This window comes from Pleurodeles waltl, chromosome 2_2 (assembly GCF_031143425.1).
Source record: "Pleurodeles waltl isolate 20211129_DDA chromosome 2_2, aPleWal1.hap1.20221129, whole genome shotgun sequence".
NCBI lineage: Eukaryota > Metazoa > Chordata > Amphibia > Caudata > Salamandridae > Pleurodeles > Pleurodeles waltl.
This window is the reverse complement of record NC_090439.1, coordinates 1,079,653,304-1,079,669,275: the sequence shown is the minus strand read 5'-3', so window position 1 is coordinate 1,079,669,275 and position 15,972 is coordinate 1,079,653,304. Positions and strand designations below refer to the sequence as shown.

At 42.6% G+C, this 15,972-nt stretch overlaps 1 protein-coding gene across 1 annotated transcript; it reads right to left on the bottom strand.

Moving 5' to 3' along the window:
• Positions 1-2,453: 2,453 nt before the first annotated feature.
• LOC138282865 (uncharacterized) lies at positions 2,454-7,560 on the bottom strand. Its single transcript, XM_069220839.1, has 2 exons — positions 4,884-7,560; positions 2,454-4,357 (listed from the first exon to the last, which is right to left on the bottom strand). The coding sequence occupies exons 1-2, from the start codon at positions 5,993-5,995 to the stop codon at positions 4,246-4,248; spliced, it is 1,224 nt and encodes a 407-aa protein (XP_069076940.1). The 5' UTR covers positions 5,996-7,560; the 3' UTR covers positions 2,454-4,245.
• Between the last annotated feature and the right edge of the window lie 8,412 nt (positions 7,561-15,972).

Below are 15,972 nucleotides of genomic sequence, written 5' to 3'. Positions count from 1 at the left end.
AACCTTCGTCTTCAAATGCTCAATCACCTTATAGTACAAACTCATCACCATAGGTGATGGTGCACCCGTCTCCCTGTCTCTCTCTGGTTCACTTGTCGGCCAACCTACAGCTCTTTTGCAATCCTCCCACAAATCTGCCGGAACCACGATCTCAAAGAGAGTGTTCAGGTCTTCCCAGAGACATTTTGCAAGCTTCACAAACCTATCAGTCTGTTGATACCATTCAATCGGCTTCTCTCTCAGTTTGGGAAAATCATCTGTAAATGACTGAATGTCACTTCTGTGCCACGGTACATGTATTAATTTTCCCCCTGCTGTCTCCCTCATTGGTAACATGGTTACTGTCTCGCTGCTTTGTGGTCTCTTCTCATTATGCTCTGTAGCACTGTCCCTCCTCTTTTCCTTTCTCTTTACCCATCTGCTTTCCCACTTGTCTAAGCACCTCCACACTTGTGCACTCTGTAGCAATTCTCTAAGGTGTGCCTTCATACCTGCTGACCTCATGTGTTCAAAATCTGTGGTCCCAAAATCCAACCTATAGCTCCTGCTCAAGTGTTTCGTCTTGCCTATGTCAATCCCGTTTCTGTCCGCTACTTCCTGCAAACTTTTATGTACCTTGTTCACTTCTTTCGTGATCTTTGGACATAGATACCTCAGCTCCTCTTCCGTGTAGGACTCTAACCTATTCACACCCATATTCCCTTCCACCAATTCTTGTGCTTCCATGTTCAGCCTCATCCTATTCAAGAAATCTTCTCCTTTCCCACTGGCTGAACTTTGTGTGGAATTTAAACTGTTGAACCACTGTGTCAGCTGTTGCGCATTTACCCCCATCAGTGTAGCATTCACATCGACTGCCATTGATGGTTGCGGCAACTTTTCAGTATTCGAAGTTAAAGGTATTATCAGTGGGGGGCTCGACCTCACCAGTGTAGACTGAGCACATATGGGACTAAACTCCATCAAGGATCCAGATCCACTTGGCTGAGCCGCTATCGGAGTTATCCCTGGAGTGTTCTCTATGCACCTCCTCTCTGTCCCATTCTGCAGCATCGATCCCTGACTGTTCATGCCTAAGTTAGGCTGACTATACAGAGGTACCGGTGGACCTACAGTAATGGGTAGTGATATCGCATCTGGGTTCTGTCCATATCCCATGTTCTGAGGCATGTTCATCCCCATACTATGTGTCATCATTGCCGGCATGCCCATCTGACTCCCCGTCATCTGAGCATGAGCGTTTCCTCCCTGCATCTGCTTTTGAGGCATCATAAACTGAGTTGATTCAGCCTGTGTCATTATTGGATTGTGACCATTCTGTACTCCCCTTACTGTTTGTTCTAGAACCATTCCTACACTATTGTCACTGCTGTAGTACCCTGGCATCTGCGGTTGATAATTTTCTGCTGGTTTCATTATGGGCACATCTGGATATATTCTCCTAACCTGCGGTATCTGCGGGGTGAACAGTAAACTCGGGTCCTTAGATCCCGATGGCGCTCCTGAACTCTGGGTTTCACTGTTCTGTACCGATGCCGGAGGGGCAGAACTGGTACTTGGACCTTGTCCATTCTCCGCATAAGGTGGTGGACGGTCGTTCAGCAATTGCATTATTAACTCCTCATCCTCTAACTCCTCTTCTCTCCTCAATTTTTCCTCGTCCTCTCTATCCTTGGAACACTTCCTGTCTGTCTTACAGGTAGCTTTCTTACCTGTCTCCTCTTCTTCCTTAGTAATTGCGGGAAACAATTTTATTCCCTGCAATACATCTGACCTCCACACCTTCTGCGCATTATCCCACCTAGCATCCGCTAGTGTCTTTTCTACCTTCCTCATCCTTGTTTCAAACTTATTCTTCTGTTGCTGTCTAGCCATTAATTCCCAGATTGCTAGAGCCTCAAACTGTGCCGGCCTTGGAGGCACCTTCATGTCGTACATCGTGAATCTCAAATTCTCTAGGATCCTTATATTGAATGTCCCATGTATCGGGAACGCTACGCTCCCATGTTTCTCTGTCAGTTGGTGCCATTGCTTTAGCCAAAGACACGGAGCTACCCCTTTTTCCTCCATTACAATGTAAGCTGGTGTGCCCTCGGGCGGCGTCTCCTCTCCTACGCTCGCTTTGATGTAAGACTCCCCCTTCATCGCACTCCTAAATGCTTTAAGGAATTTCATTTTCTCGTCTTTTGTTTCACAAAGTTTATAATTAATAGGTCACTTTTATTCCACAAAGTTTGTAATCAATAGGTGACTTTAATTCCCGGAATACTCTTCGCTTGCCTTTCCCCTTCCAAACGAGCCCCACGGACTGCGTCCAATCCGTGCGCGACCCTTCTCTCCAACCAACCTATCCCAGCGCGGCTCCTAGTGACGTCACACTGTAGTGCTTTCCTCTTATTTAATTTCTAAGCACTAACATAACACAACAGAAATGCACTTCTGAGGTCAAAGAAGACTTTTATTGTTATTTTATTCTTCCCCAACCACAATGTTTATGAATGAATGACGAATTAGTAGCTTTCAAGTCCGCGTTAATCAAACAAAATATATCAGTTTGCAATATACACAGTAGGTTATATTTATAAGATATTGAATGCAAAGCAAAACAAATACTTCACCGTGTAGGAACTATTTACAGCTACATCTTTCTAAGGTCTGCAAGCTGAGACCCCTGTCAGCCGCGAGAAAGAGTGTCATCTACCCACACGGGATGCTGGCAACTGGCGCCAAGCTCCAGCACGAGGTCCGGCAGATTCGAATCTGACTCTCTGCAGCCTGTTACATTCGTTACAAAGGTGTGCCCCCTCCTCTCAGACCTGGGAAACTGAGCAAGCCTTTTGGAGACTGGCCAGGTCTCCAAGACTACTCCTGTTCCCAAGCTCAAGGGAAGAGAAACAACGCCCATGTACTCTCTCTTATCAGGTCTAGTCTACTGTGAGAGCAAAACATCTTGGTTCTCTGGTGCAAAAACACAGCTTGGAAAAATACAGAACTCCACGTTAAAGGCAATGGGCAGCTAACCTAAATATCAAATGCAATGTCATGTTAAAGGCAATAGGCAGCTAACCTAAATATCAAATGCAATGTCTAGTGTCATGTCAAAGCCAATAGGCATCTAAGCTGAATACAAAATACAATGTCTTATATCATGTCAAAGCCCATAGGCAGCTGAGCTGAATATAAAATGCAATGTATAATATCATGTCAAAGCCAATAGGCAGCGGAGCAGAATATCATGTCAAAGCCAATAGGCAGTTAAGCTGAATATCATGTCAAAGCCAATAGGCAGTTAAGCTGAATACAAAGTGTAATATATGATATCATGTCAAAGCCAATAGGCAGCGGAGCTGAATACAAAATGTAATATATGATATCATGTCAAAGCCAATAGGCAGAATATCTAATAGCATGTCAAAGTCAATAGGCAGCTAAATTGAATACATCATGTCAAAGTCAATAGGCATGCAATGTCAAAGCCAATAGGCGGCTAGACTGGATACAGCATATCAAAGCCAATAGGCAGAATACAGAATGTAATGGCTAATGCAATGTCAAAGCCCATAGGCGGCTCAACTGAATACAGAAAGTAATGGCTAATGCCATGTCAAAGCCAATAGGCAGAATACAGAATGTAATGACTAATGCAATGTCAAAGCCCATAGGCGGCTAAACTGAATACAGAAAGTAATGGCTAATGCCATGTCAAAGCCAATAGGCGGCTCAACTGAACAAAACATACCATGTGCTACTGGTGAACATTGAGCAACTAATATGCGCAGTGGTGAAACACAAAGTCATTGGTCAAAACAAACTTTATCAAATGGCAGGACATTCCGCCCTTTGACCAATGAATTTTTGTTTCACATATCTCATATTTCAAACAAACAAAAAAAACATTATCAGCAAATCAAATTTCAATGATCAAAGCAATCCCTGTAAAGCAATAGAAGTGAATTAACACATTGATCTCATAACCTTTCACATCAGATACATCTACATCGAAAAAGACTGGGCAATTTTTTTTTTTATTTTTTTTCTGAATGAGTCTCTAATTCAACAGTGTTAGCAATTTGATGTGGCATGAGTTCTGCTCATGTAAAGGTGCACGGTCCACCTGAAAGGTTTTCTGGAAGGTAAGCAAAAGTCAGAGTTCCATACGAGAGGGAAAAAAAAAAAACACAGCAAACAAGTTGAACTTGAACTGAAGGCGCAGTTTGCGCAAAATGGATCCATGGTGCTGGCACTTTACTCAGCCAGGTTCAGGTTGGGGGTTCGGTCCCTTCCCCGACCCCACACGCACACACCGGAAGGGGGACCACACAGCGCACTCAGGGACAGTGGCGAAACGTGGTCGGATCTGCAAAAGAAACAAGTATGACTTTTCTTGCAAATAACATTTTTCATTTAAACTGCACCCTTCCTCTTTCTTTCCCTGTTTTATAATCAGCAGGACGTTTTTGGGGCCCTTTGTTATATTCTCTGCAGGTTCTGGAGGGTCACTTGGGGCGTCAGCCCACACATCAGCACTGAGGTTTTTATCTGCTGCACCACAGCTTCCCTTTTCTTGCACTGTCAGAAGGGCTGGGGCAGACTCCTTCTTTACCAAACCTCCATTCACTGCATTTTTGCCAAATTGGGCCATTCTGTCTCCAATTTGTATGAATGAATCAGATTCTTTTCTAGGTATCAGCATAATTTCGATTTTTCCTTGGTAATTTGCAGCAATCACTCTCCCTAAAACCTGATCAATTTGCCATTTCTGTTCTGGTAACTTTCCTCTCCCCAACTGCTCTGTGACTGCTTGCATGACAGATTGCTTTTGTGCGTGCTGCACAGTTTTTATCAAATCTAGGGGAATGTGCATCTCTCTCATCTCTGCCCACCTGTAAGTGGCCTTTTCACATTTCTGGGGCACCCACATAGCCATCCCCACTAAGGCAGAATTCTGGGTGAACACTTCTCTCTCTGAATTTTTCTCATTAACATCTGCAAGGTAATTGAACCAGTTAGGTACAAGCCATGTGGCTAAAACATTATCAAAGAACCAAAAATCAGCATAAAAATGACACATCTCACGTAGCTCTTGCTTTAAAATCTGACACACATTATACAACGCTGTTCCTTCTACGGTGCCAGAAAACAACATTTCAGTCAATGAATCATCAATAAAACAAACATGCTTTTTATCTTCAGTAGACACGAATTCAAATGGTGCACACAATTTCATTGGTAACTCTTTTATCTGTGGTACTCTAGCCCTGTCTTGCAAGTACCAGATCCATTGTATGATTCTAGCTAGGGGCACTATTTTCTTTCCTTGTTCTTGATTTAAATATAAATAAGTATTTCCTTCTTGCACTGCGCAGAAACCTAAAATCTGCATTATTTCATTTGCCAAATCACAAGCGCGCAGCTGCATATTATTTTTCACAGTGACCATATACAACAGTGTTAGGATTTCTCTCAAATGAGGGCTATTCTTTTTCCAAAAATCAAACAAGCTAATGAAACTCGGGGTAACTCGTAAATCACATTCTGGTCTCTCGTCCCTGTTATCAGTTAAGGAATGCACTTTGGCTGCCAAAAACCCTGGCTCACACGGAAACTCAATGCAGCTCGGAGCTGTCTTAACCCCCTCATTACTGGAATGGGACAAGAAAGATTCTTCAAAAACAGCCCTTTTATAACTTTCCGTCTTATTTTGAATTATTGTATCCTGGCTAATTTGCTCACGTAAATTCCTATTTTCATGTTCCAACTTCCTACATTTCTCCTGCATTTCTCTGTAAGCAGATAAAGGTATCCAGACCTTTCTGTCATCATTACTTCCAAAACACACTTTTTCTACATATATACAACAGGAATTATTTCTCAAAACAACATCAGGCATTTTAGCTACACATGCATTTTCTTCTGTAATTCCCCAAACAGAAAACAATTCACAGTTTTTCTTAGCACCATCAGGCAGTTCATCAACACATGTATTCTCAGACATGGTCTGCCGTGCTACTGTGATTCTCCAAACAGAAAACAATTTCTGTAATTCTCCAAACAACAAAAAACAATTACACTTTCTAAAGTGTGCACTTAGAAATCTACTAACTCGTCAAACCCCTTCTTAATCACCTCTTAATGACCGACCCCACGACTCCAGGTACCAATTGTAGTGCTTTCCTCTTATTTAATTTCTAAGCACTAACATAACACAACAGAAATGCACTTCTGAGGTCAAAGAAGACTTTTATTGTTATTTTATTCTTCCCCAACCACAATGTTTATGAATGAATGACGAATTAGTAGCTTTCAAGTCCGCGTTAATCAAACAAAATATATCAGTTTGCAATATACACAGTAGGTTATATTTATAAGATATTGAATGCAAAGCAAAACAAATACTTCACCGTGTAGGAACTATTTACAGCTACATCTTTCTAAGGTCTGCAAGCTGAGACCCCTGTCAGCCGCGAGAAAGAGTGTCATCTACCCACACGGGATGCTGGCAACTGGCGCCAAGCTCCAGCACGAGGTCCGGCAGATTCGAATCTGACTCTCTGCAGCCTGTTACATTCGTTACAAAGGTGTGCCCCCTCCTCTCAGACCTGGGAAACTGAGCAAGCCTTTTGGAGACTGGCCAGGTCTCCAAGACTACTCCTGTTCCCAAGCTCAAGGGAAGAGAAACAACGCCCATGTACTCTCTCTTATCAGGTCTAGTCTACTGTGAGAGCAAAACATCTTGGTTCTCTGGTGCAAAAACACAGCTTGGAAAAATACAGAACTCCACGTTAAAGGCAATGGGCAGCTAACCTAAATATCAAATGCAATGTCATGTTAAAGGCAATAGGCAGCTAACCTAAATATCAAATGCAATGTCTAGTGTCATGTCAAAGCCAATAGGCATCTAAGCTGAATACAAAATACAATGTCTTATATCATGTCAAAGCCCATAGGCAGCTGAGCTGAATATAAAATGCAATGTATAATATCATGTCAAAGCCAATAGGCAGCGGAGCAGAATATCATGTCAAAGCCAATAGGCAGTTAAGCTGAATATCATGTCAAAGCCAATAGGCAGTTAAGCTGAATACAAAGTGTAATATATGATATCATGTCAAAGCCAATAGGCAGCGGAGCTGAATACAAAATGTAATATATGATATCATGTCAAAGCCAATAGGCAGAATATCTAATAGCATGTCAAAGTCAATAGGCAGCTAAATTGAATACATCATGTCAAAGTCAATAGGCATGCAATGTCAAAGCCAATAGGCGGCTAGACTGGATACAGCATATCAAAGCCAATAGGCAGAATACAGAATGTAATGGCTAATGCAATGTCAAAGCCCATAGGCGGCTCAACTGAATACAGAAAGTAATGGCTAATGCCATGTCAAAGCCAATAGGCAGAATACAGAATGTAATGACTAATGCAATGTCAAAGCCCATAGGCGGCTAAACTGAATACAGAAAGTAATGGCTAATGCCATGTCAAAGCCAATAGGCGGCTCAACTGAACAAAACATACCATGTGCTACTGGTGAACATTGAGCAACTAATATGCGCAGTGGTGAAACACAAAGTCATTGGTCAAAACAAACTTTATCAAATGGCAGGACACACACTCACACACACTGCGGCTGACAAAGCCTCGCGGCTAGTCTTCCTTCACTCAGCTCCTCTCGTAACAACTTCTTGCATATATTGCGAGCTACCAAAAATAAAACAGATCTGTCGGTTTACTACAGGAAGGGTAACACAATCGCTTCAGGACCTTAGGGACCTTTCACTAGCCTCGGCCGCTATTCCGTCTTTCTCAGTCCCCACGTTCGCAAGCAAATCTGACCTGCAGACCTACTCTCAACTTGTCAATGATCTATTCTAGTGCACTTAGAATCTTGTCAAAGCCCGAAGTCGAAGTTTCTTTCACTCCCTAACACACGTACCGACTTGTTGACCATGCCCGATCAACCTACTAAACCGCCCAGACCACAACATGGATCAACATACTCCGGAGTCTCTTGACCTCGCAGGGCCCGTCTCAACAACAACAACCACGTGGACCTTTTTATGCACAAAGCGCCACACGCACATGAAGTTCGACGACTTCCCTACTCTCACACCCGGAGCCGCACCTCCGCTGTTTCTATGAAGTTCGACGACTTCTCTACTTCTACACTCGGAGTCGCACCTCCGCTATCCTTTAAAAGAAAAAATCCTCGCAACCTTTTCACACACCCTGCGGCAATAAGCTGTGCAAGCGCAAAACCCTAACTTCACTCATACCATCACTAGTACCGCCAACGCTGTTTCCACACCTCCGTTCTCTCCATTCGCAAGCTCCAAGATCCCGGGAAAGTCGCGGTGGACCTAGCCCATCATCATTCTGTCAATCAGTTTTATCCAAGAAAAATCTAATCCAACTTCTCGAATGGGGTCTCAAAATGCGTAACCGTTAATTCAACACCATGTACTCTAATAGTACAGGGTCCCAAAAGACGTAACCGTCCTCTGCTACCATCTACTGATAGAGCGAACCGTAGTAACAATTTACCTGTGTTCGGACGCTCTTTAGGCCGATGAATCTTTTGACTAAGTGGGAACTCTCTGTACTCTTAATCGATCCGTCGCATCAGATCAATAATCAATAACGTACATAAGCAATACCTTGATCAACATAACATTTAATGATTAATCCAGAATACATTTCGGCGAACCCTGACCTTTCAGTCAGGAATAACCACACCAGTTTATTGCAAAGTTAGTGAATTTATTTCCCTATATTAACAAAGCTAGCACGATATAGATGTGTCTCAACACCAAATGATAAACATAAATGAACATTAATAGCTGTCCATATCGTCGAAACAAGTGTAATCTATGTAGCATTTGAATCACAAGGCATTCGATAACGGCAATGCAAAGCACTAATACGATAATCTGTAATGGGCTAATTGCGTACATTTAGTCAGCATAACAAGATCTCAAATTGCATCGTGCAACATGTGGAATCCTCATCTAACCTCAAATTAGAATCGGCATGTGGGACTTCATGCAAAAACAATTTAGCAACATAAATTTAGAAAACTCCTATCTAGGGATCTTATCAAAAATCAGCAGTTGGTTACCTAAAAGGAACACGATGCAATTTTACAATTTCCTTTCATATTTACCAATTACGATCAGCATACAAGGAAGTCTTCGTCTCACCTGTACCGTTTCTCGATCAGCATGGGACGGGACAAAGGGGCAGGGGTGAACGGGGCAATCGCCTCACGGCGGCAAGTTAAGACTACTACTTCATGCAAATGGACAAATCAAAGTTAAAGTCTCTAGGGCAAGAATCATTTAAGTCTCTTTCTCTCGATTAGAGAAAGCATCAAAGTCTCTCAAAATGGCGTCGCAGCAAAGTGGGCCATAATAGCTACGAAGTCTGCAAAATGGCGGGATGTCCAATAATGGCCTCTAATAGCGCAATGGCTATCATAGCGCGTAATGGCTACCTTCTTCTCGTGCACCTGGTTTTTATAGACAACAGTTCGAATCCAGTAGGGTCTCCATTGGAGGGTTCATAGGTTAGCTTCAAATTGTCCAATCAAAAACGACAGTTCTCAAGCTTTTACTTAAGCATACATTATCCTTGGAGATGGGTACGCAAATCGCAACATTGTCTACCAATTAGCTCACTTTCAGAGCCTCCATTGTCCGCACCTGCAAGTCGACCTTGAATTAAAGAGAAAATATGCCAGGCTGGCACGAAACTTTAAGATAAGCATGTGAACAGTTTCTGTGGAAAAGTACAGCTTCAAGCAGAAATACACGTTTAATAGCACATTGGAAAAATACGAACATCTAAACCGTGAGACCAGGCCACTAGGCCAAAGCCTCCTCTAAAGTAATGCTAAGCTAACGTAGTTTGAACAAGCAAATCGTAGCACACGTTTATGATTATGTCGGATTAGTGCAATTCTAATACTCCACGTTATATAAAGCACGCTTATAATGTTGGCAAACTACTCTGAGGGCACATTTTGTCCCCGTACAATCTTTATTAGTTCGGTTAATGTCACACATGATTATTTCACACTACGTTTATGCGTTAATAAATCAAAACCTTCATTTTCTGCTTCATCACATGTTTTCTGTACTTGGTCGCTGCGCTCGAGGAGGGCTAACCACAGGAAAAGACATGACGTATGCATGCGTTCCACTAATCAAAAGAAGCGGATTCTAACAGGCAAGCCAATTTGCCAATGAAAGACACTGACGTGACGTCGACGGTGCTACGAGCCCTTTTCTAATCCCTAAAGTGTCTCGCTAGCGATACGCAAGTGGGAGCGCATGCGACACAGGCTCGACCCTAAAAACACTGCATGAAGTTGCTAACTCAGCTCTAAATTTTGTCTTTGTGCTCCCATTTTCCCTCGGTGATGGCTAATCTTGTTTGTGTGAACTATTAATTGCAGTTGTAATCTCCCCGTCTTCTCACAGCATGTACTTGGGATTCAATTAGCTAATGTACCCCTGTCTGAATTCTTTTTTTTTTCTGCAGGATCGACCTCTCCCTTTGGCAGAGGATATAGGTATCCTCAACCTCCAGATCTCGTTGGCTATGACATTTACTAAGCAGCTATAATGCACACTATTTTATCTTTTATAAGCATATATTTGTTTTCTGTTTCTGTCGATTTCTGTAAAAAGTTGTGAAATTAAAAAAAAAAGTCCCTTTTTGTAAACGTACTTAAAGTTATATTTCTATATTTTACGTTCGAAGTGAGCTTCGTTCTGATAGAGCAGCGCAGACAAACACTGGAGGCGGAGGACAGCACAGAGTCGTCACTGGTGATCTTTAGAAGCGGTGAAGGTTTAATACCCATCGCTTATTGCACCGAGCCAGCGAGTCAATCGAGCGATTTGGACTTACTCCTGAAAGGCAGCAGCGGGAAATAGATGCCTCTGGCAGAGAACGTTTTGAAACAACGAAGCCAAATATTGCATTTCACAATCCTTTTTCACATCAATTTACTAAACTGCCATGGTATCTAAAGGGCGACTCATGAAATGCTTGTACCGTTTCTCTAAAATGATTCCAATATGGTGCCTCACGCACTTTTGAATATGTCATTTCATAAAATCTTTGTTCACCTTTGCATCTGACTTCTTTACGTTTTGACATCCTGTCCCTAACAAAGTTGAGCCCGAGTCACGTTATCACCGAGAATCTCCGTGCAAGAGTCAGTTTACTAAAATATAACGACCGCATTTATCTCGCAATAGACATACACATCGTGCAGACAGTGAGCACACCACCCTACTCTTACACACTAGAGTGGCAGAATACAGCCTTGACTGTCTCTTACTTATGTTTTTTTTTTCATATAGTTATAAATGCATTAATTTTTTCCCCAGAACTCAGCACTGCGTTAATGAAAATCCAAGATTTTAATATAAAAATAATACGTTTTGCTTTTTGGAAAAATAAAACCAATTCAATCAAATAAAAGCTCATCCTTTCCAAGGGACAAATCTCAATTCATCTCCTGAAATGTCATTTGTTTTTAGTAAATGCATGCTTGGTTCTCAAACAATACTTTGTCGCATTCATATTAGCCCAAACAATACTTTGTCGCATTCATATTAGCCCATTGCTATTCACAAAGCAATGCACTTAGGGGCAGATGTACGGTAAGTGGCCCTGCACCGAGAGCAGCGCCAATTTCCCTTCGCCCCTTAGCGCCCCCCTACCGCCATCATGTGTGCCCTGTATTTAAAATACAGCGCACCATGGTACAGGGTAGGGGGCAGTAGCATCATTCAATGTGACGTTATTGATGTACTCTGCAGGAGTAGCACCAAACTGTTGGCGTTACTCCTGCAGAGTATAAAGGGGCACATTCTAAAGAATGGAAGCCCCCTTTTAACGCCTGCTCTGAGCAGGCGTTAAAAGTGACGTAAAAAATGGCGGAAGGAAACCTCATAAATTTCCTTGTGCCATTTTTTCAGCCCCCCTAACATGGGAACACCCCCTTTGCATACATTATGTCTGGTGCAGGCATAATGTAAAGCAAAGGGTTACAGAGTGGCACAATGCATGCATTGCGTCACTCTGTAAATACGGTGCAGGTATTTCTGCCTAATTGGGCTACAGTAAAGTACAAAATAATGACATTAATGTGGCGCAAGGTTGCGCTAGGGGATTATAAATATGCCCCTTACTGTTTTATCAGCGTTTGTTTGTATTAGCATGTCCCTCCCTAAACCTCTCCTTAAAATTCCATAAACCCCTCCCATTTAGTAGTAAGTACTCCCCATTTTAGCCACTTCCCAAGGTTTATCCATATTTACTACACAAACATATACCTCAGTGTGCAATATCTGTGCCACCGTGGCAGAGATCTCTCGCACAGAACCAGTAGGAGAGAAGTAGGCAGAGGTCTCCGGCTGTAGTTTTGTGAATAGACTTTTGTAGAATGTGAGCAGCACTAATGTAGTACTGATTTATGTACTACAACAAGCAGTTTGTTAAAAGAATGTGTTGTGCATGATCTGCAACAATATTTGCACATTTAACACATTGAGTACTCTTTTACTGACATTAGAGACAAGTAGGCAATGCACTACTGCCAATTTTCATATCTCATCAGGTACTAAAAATGTCCAAAAGGAAAAACATGTCTCACTCCTGCAGAAGCATGAAAGAAAAGTAGTGATCTTGGAATATAATTCCCAGATAGTAATCACCCACTAAAAATCTCGCATTGCTCCAATTATTTTCGTGAAAGTTGTATAACACAGAACTATCAATGCATATTACACCTAATAAAAAATGTGTCAACTTGCTAAGCGAATGTGTGAACAGAATATCCTGTGAAATGCATTTGTCTTCACCAGCGTCTCTTTCACCCATCAAAACGATAACATATTTTTAACACATATTTTGTATGTAGCAAAGACTGATGTGTAGGCGATTGAAATGTATGCACAAAATTCTCAATGATTAAAAAGGTCAGAAATACCAATAGAACTAAAGGGACACATGTAGCAAATGCTATGATAACACAAAAGAATAGAGACTATTGTTTGTATAATAACAACTTAGACTATCATAAAGATCAGTTGCATATAATAAACAAAGGAAAATCTAAAGCCCATATAATAAGCCACCTCCTAATTCCGATGGAGATGGTAACACCAATTAAGGAATCCATCATAATTATGAGATATGCAGAGACGTTGTGGATCACCGAACTTTCACTGAGATTTCAGCTGATAACAGCAGATGAAATCTCCGGGTGAAAGACTGACCCAAAATGAGGATATACTGTGAGAATCGGACCTAGAATGATTGATTCCTGGTATTCCTCATTTCTTATTAGACCATTAGGGTCCAAACCCCAATGTGTTATTTTTCCAACCCCCGAAGTTACTAGTACCCCTGGCATTGGTTACTCTGGCGTTGAGGTTCACTCATAATGAGGGCCTTGGACTTGTGAAGGTCTTTGGAGACTGCTTTCAAGATTAAATGGGATACATTTCACCATTGTTGACATCATTCTGAATTAAATAGTAGTCATGCAGTATTTTTCTGTGAGGCCTTGTGCTGGCAGATCTGAACGCTTCTTGCCAAGCTGCAAACATTCCTGAGGTGCTCCCAAAAAGTTTTGAGTAGGCAAAAATAATAAAGTTTCGTACGTTTATTTGAAAATAAGTTGCAGTGGAGAAGGAACTAAAAATGATTATAAATATGTTCTGTGGGCATTCTCCAAGCAACCATCCAACTCATTTCCAGGTTAGAAATGGTTGTAACATGGCTTCTGAAAGGGCTGAAGTAATGCTCCTGCCCAAATTCAAAGGTCAGGATATCACCCCCAAAATGGCTTTCCCCTCAGGGAAAAATGTTTTTCTCATGTTGATTTTTTTTTCTCTTTTTTTAAAGTGTAAATTTGCACAAACATCTCCAGTCCGATTGTGTTGAACTCTACATTTCGTAGGATTCCTCACAGAAAACACAGAAATATCCAGCAGGCCTCACATGACATTCTGAAAACTGCATCTGGGAACCTGCTCTTGGCTCACCTTTCTAAGGGCCTCATTACGAGTTTGGTGGTCAGACCGCCTGACTGCAATAAAGGCGTCCTGAAAAGATAACCATGTTGGTGGTTGTTAAATTTTTCAACCTTGGCGTGGTCTCCCTTAATGTTTTGTCTCTGTTTCCTAGGTTGTTGATGTGTGCTGGACTCTTATTTTGCTGTTTTTGTTACTCTGGGCACTTTCCACTGCTAACCAGTGCTAAGTGCAAGTGCTCCTTTGCAAAATGTGAATGTAATTGGCTTATCCATGATTGGCAAATTAGATTTAATAGTAAGTCCCTAGTAAAGTGCACTAGAGGTGCCCAGGGCCTGTAAACCAAATGCTACTAGTTTGCCTGCCGCACTGTTTTTGCCACCCACATAAGTGGCTCTGTAATCATGTCTTAGACCTGCCATTGCAGTGTCTGTGTGTGCAGTTTTAACTGTAAATTCGACTTGCCAAGTGTACCCACTTGCCAGGCCTAAACCTTCCCTTTTCTTACATGTCAGACACCCATAACGTAGGCCCTAGGTAGCCCCAAGGGCAGGGTGCAGTATATGTTTAACGTAGGACATATAGTAATGTGTTTTATATGTCCTAACAGTGAAATATTGCTAAATTCGTTTTTCACTGTTGTAAGGCCTGTCCCTCTCATAGGTTAACATGGGGGCTATCTTTAAATACGATTAAAGTGTAGATTCCCTTTGGGAGCAGATGGACATGTGGAGTTTGGGGTCTCTGAGCTCACAATTTAAAAATACATCTTTTAGTAAAATTGATTTTAAGATTGTGTGTTTGAAAATGCCACTTTTAGAAAGTGAGCATTTTCTTGCTTATACCATTTCTGTGACTCTGCCTGTTTGTGGATTCCCTGTCTGGGTCAATTTGGCAGTTGGGCTGGTTGCACCTCACACTAGACAGTGACACAAAGGGAGCTGGGGTGTAGTCTGCATTTCCTGATGAACCATCTGTGCTAGGAGGGAGGGGAGGATTGGTCACTCACAGCTGAAAGGGCTGTGCCTGCCCTCACACAATGCAGTCTCCAACCCCCTGGTGAGTGTGTGGGGCCTGGCCTGGGCAAGGCAGGATGTCACATTCAAGAGAGACTTTGCTTTGAAGTAGGCCTACTTCAAAGGAGAAAATGGGTATAAGAAGGGCACCCAAAACCACATACTTTAGAACACTTCTAGAAACCAAGAGGAACCTCTGCCTGGAGAAGAGCTGAGGAAGAAGAGCTGCCCTTCCTGTGACTGTGCTTTGTGGAGCTTTCCTGCAGTTGCTGCTTCTGCCAGAGTAGGAGGGCAAAGACTGGACTTTGTGGGCCTTCCATCTTGTGAAGATCTCCAAGGGCTTGATGTAGAGCTTGCCTCCTATTGTTTGAAGTCTCAGGGACAGCAAAGACTTCTCTCTGCCAGCACCTGAAGTCTCTGGAGAGACTCCTACTCTGCCAAGTGGTGCCCATCCTGGGACCCTGAAAGGAGAAGCTGGCAGCCTAAGAGGAAGAAATCCACGCACAGAATGCCGTGGGGGAAAAGATAGATGCGACTCAGATCTGCATCTGAAAAATCGACGTGCTGCCGGTTTCGCAGCTGGAAATCGACGCTCGCCTGCAACGCAACCCGAAGAATCGATGCATGGAGCTGGAGAAACGACTCGCAGCATCGCTGACAGAGGCTGGTGAGATCGCAACCCACGCTGTGTGGTTTTCGGATCATCGTGCAGCTGGATTTCCGATGCAAGCACCACTGGGCGTGTAAAAACAACGCAAGGCTTGTCTGGACCCGAGAGTGCTGACCGGATCGACGCATCCCTCTCCTGCAGAGAGAAGAAACAACACGCCCGACCCGACGAAAGGAGAAACGACGCAAGGTCTCGCTCGTGAGTGAAATCAACGCATCGCAAGCCCTT